The sequence below is a fragment of the Trametes versicolor genome (assembly GCF_000271585.1).
Source record: "Trametes versicolor FP-101664 SS1 unplaced genomic scaffold TRAVEscaffold_160, whole genome shotgun sequence".
In the NCBI taxonomy this organism is placed as follows: domain Eukaryota; kingdom Fungi; phylum Basidiomycota; class Agaricomycetes; order Polyporales; family Polyporaceae; genus Trametes; species Trametes versicolor.
In genome coordinates, this window is record NW_007360480.1 from 1 (window position 1) to 2,760 (window position 2,760).

Below are 2,760 nucleotides of genomic sequence, written 5' to 3' on the forward strand. Positions count from 1 at the left end.
GGCAGCTACGGCGTCGTAGGAATCGACGTCAAGAAAGCACTCCAACCTCTCACGACCCCCTCGCCTCCGCCGTCGGCGCGTTTATCAAGACGACCAAGTGCTTCGTCTACCTGGACATGGTGTGCGTCTCCCTCTCCTAGCCCCCGACCACGCTCTAAGCCTCCAGCAGGTCCTTCGGCTGCGGCTCCCACACGAGACTTACTTCAAGTACATGGTGTGCCTCGTCGGCCCCGGGCTGCGCCCCGCATACCCCGACCTCTACATTACGCCCGATATGTGCATCCTCATCCTCCCCAACACCGGCCACCCCATGGCCGACCGTGAGGCGCTCCGCTCGGACCCCCCGTTTCCGTTCGGCAACTTCTACCACTGGTCCGCATCGGACATGCGGCTGGACATCCGGGTTGTGAACGATGGGCGAGACTACGGCGTTGGGCCAAGAACGACCTTGCCCGTGGGCCAGCATGTGAAGATGGTGGGTATACAGAACCGGGACATGTGGCTGAGTAGCTGCGCCAGGAAGGAACGGGATGGTACGCAGCATGTTGCGGGCGTACCTGTACAGGCGGAAGAGCGGGACTCTCAGCCTCTGCTCGTGGAAAGCATGCGGCGCGAGCGCTCGTGCACGTCAGCGCAAAGTCCGTCCCCAGCTGTCATAGTGAAGGATATAGGCTATGTCGGGATCAACGAGTATGGGGAACTAGAGGTGTGCCGCCACCCTTGCGAGCCTTGCGTAGGAGCCTGTCGCGCTGACGATAATTACGAGGACAGCGACGAACACTCGTCTTATTCGTCCTCCGACTCGGAGGGCTCCTGTGACTGCGACTTTAATGACCGCACTGAGACCCTCGACGACATGTGCATCGTCGGTCTGAATGGCGACCCGCGACTACCCCCTGCCCTTCGTGCAGGTTTCGCTCGACGTCGGTGCGCACTTCAAGGGGGACACTGATGTTCCGAACCGGATGGAGTTTATGCGGCAGCGCGACGCGCTCATCAGGTGTGTACGCTATGACATATGTGGCGTTTGACATCCTGACGATATTGACAGGATTATCGAGGAGAGCAAACTTCTTGCAAAGAAAGCGCTTGAGGATACCAAGTCAATTATTGCCGCCTGAGAGTCCCGCCCTACGGGCTGTGGCCTCGATGCGGACGGTGATTTCTGACTGCTCTCTCAGACTTCGATGCTTCAGGAGATCACAAATCGCATACCGGAAGGCCCAGACTCACAAGCTAGCCAGTGCGGACGTATCTATCCCCCAGAACTAATCACCTCACTCGCAATCCACTCAAGTGTACCACTGCGCTATCTGCTCGTAAGGAGATTGGCGGCTCGTGAGAGGTATATGGCACGACGTCTTTGATTGCTAGCTACGGTCTGTCAAGGAAATGTTCGGACCGACATTCAATCGGAATATGATGCACTATCTCCACTCGAATGAGCCAAACACTGGATGTACGGCATCCCGACAATCTGAAGCTTCTGATAAAACAGCGCTGCGATTGGTAAAGTATTCGACTGGTACACGGTGCTACTCACAGGCTTCAGCGAACTCCCGGTACTTGGCCAAGTAGGATTTGCCAGCTATTACATGCGCCCGGACCACTGCCCTGGTTCGAACCGAAGTTCCTTTATATTTTATAGCATCTAGCCGAGTGTAGATGCCAGTGATATTACTGCGATTGTCGAAGGGCATATGACTGGTGGAGTCAGGCTTCAAAGCTCAGTAGTGCGAACCCTGGAGCTCCAAAGCGTCTGGACTTCCCAGTAATATCCGTAGCATCACTGAAAACTGTCAATAGTCCACCGATATGACCGCAGCTAAAGAGCCGCTGTCATTCTCGAGCAGCATTCTTCCTCACACGAACCCTGGATCCGCGGTCGGACGTGGTCATCTGGCGTTTAGTATTAGCATCCGCGAGTTACGGTGGTGCGAGCAAAGCAAACTCTCTCGCGAAGCATAACACTGGGAAGATCCGAAATAAACGTGCGTGTTTCCAAGTCAGGCCTCCCGCAGTGGTACTATAGCCCATCACTCATGAGATTCAGCGGTGTCTATACGGCAACCAGGGGCGATGGTACATTCAAGAGCATTTTTTGGAACTTCAATCGGGAAGGATGAGGCTCGCATACACAGATACTGTACAAAGCAAGTTGCAGAGCGAAATCGGATAAATATCATACCATCGCGCGGGACTTGAAGCACATATCCTACAGCCTTGCTACTGCAAGGGAGCGAAGGGACAGGAACGACGCCATAGCAGAAGAAAGAGAGAGATAACGGCATAGTAGCGACAGCCAGCGGGACGCGAACGGAGTGCCTCGTTTCAAGCACCCAGTGCATAGTACGGCTCACTGAAGAGCCGACAATACGCAGGGAGCGCGTGTGCGGTAGACAGCCAGACCTGCGGATATGATAATCGCAGTTAGTCCGATTCATCACGGAAAACAATTGGAGAGACCGCACGCACGTTGTACCAGTAAAAGGCCACCTGATACTCATGTATCGTCTTCCCCTTGAGATAGAGCACACCCACATACACCGAAAGCGCGGTGACAGCCGCACCCGCCACGATGCTAAGGCCCCAGAACACGGAGAGCCCGACCGACCAGAGCACCAGCGGCACGATCACCGTCCAGCGCGCAGCGGCCCCGAAGACGATCGGGATCGTTTGCCGGCCGATGGCTCGGTCGCCGTCAACGTCCTTGAAGTCCTGCGTGTGGATCGTCGTCGCGAAGATGCCCGTGCTCGCGAG

General features: G+C 55.9%; 2 protein-coding genes across 2 annotated transcripts; one reads left to right on the forward strand and one right to left on the reverse strand.

Annotated features, from left to right (window-relative positions):
• Nucleotides 1–140: 140 nt before the first annotated feature.
• TRAVEDRAFT_25143 (uncharacterized protein) lies at nucleotides 141–1,121 on the forward strand (the record flags this gene model as incomplete). Its single annotated transcript, XM_008047707.1, has 3 exons — nucleotides 141–706; nucleotides 912–1,000; nucleotides 1,052–1,121. Coding segments are annotated over 3 exons (725 nt in total), but the record flags the coding sequence as incomplete, so codon positions are not given.
• Nucleotides 1,122–2,331: 1,210 nt separating this feature from the next.
• Nucleotides 2,332–2,751, reverse strand: TRAVEDRAFT_54769 (uncharacterized protein; the record flags this gene model as incomplete). Its single annotated transcript, XM_008047708.1, has 2 exons — nucleotides 2,332–2,409; nucleotides 2,476–2,751. Coding segments are annotated over 2 exons (354 nt in total), but the record flags the coding sequence as incomplete, so codon positions are not given.
• Between the last annotated feature and the right edge of the window lie 9 nt (nucleotides 2,752–2,760).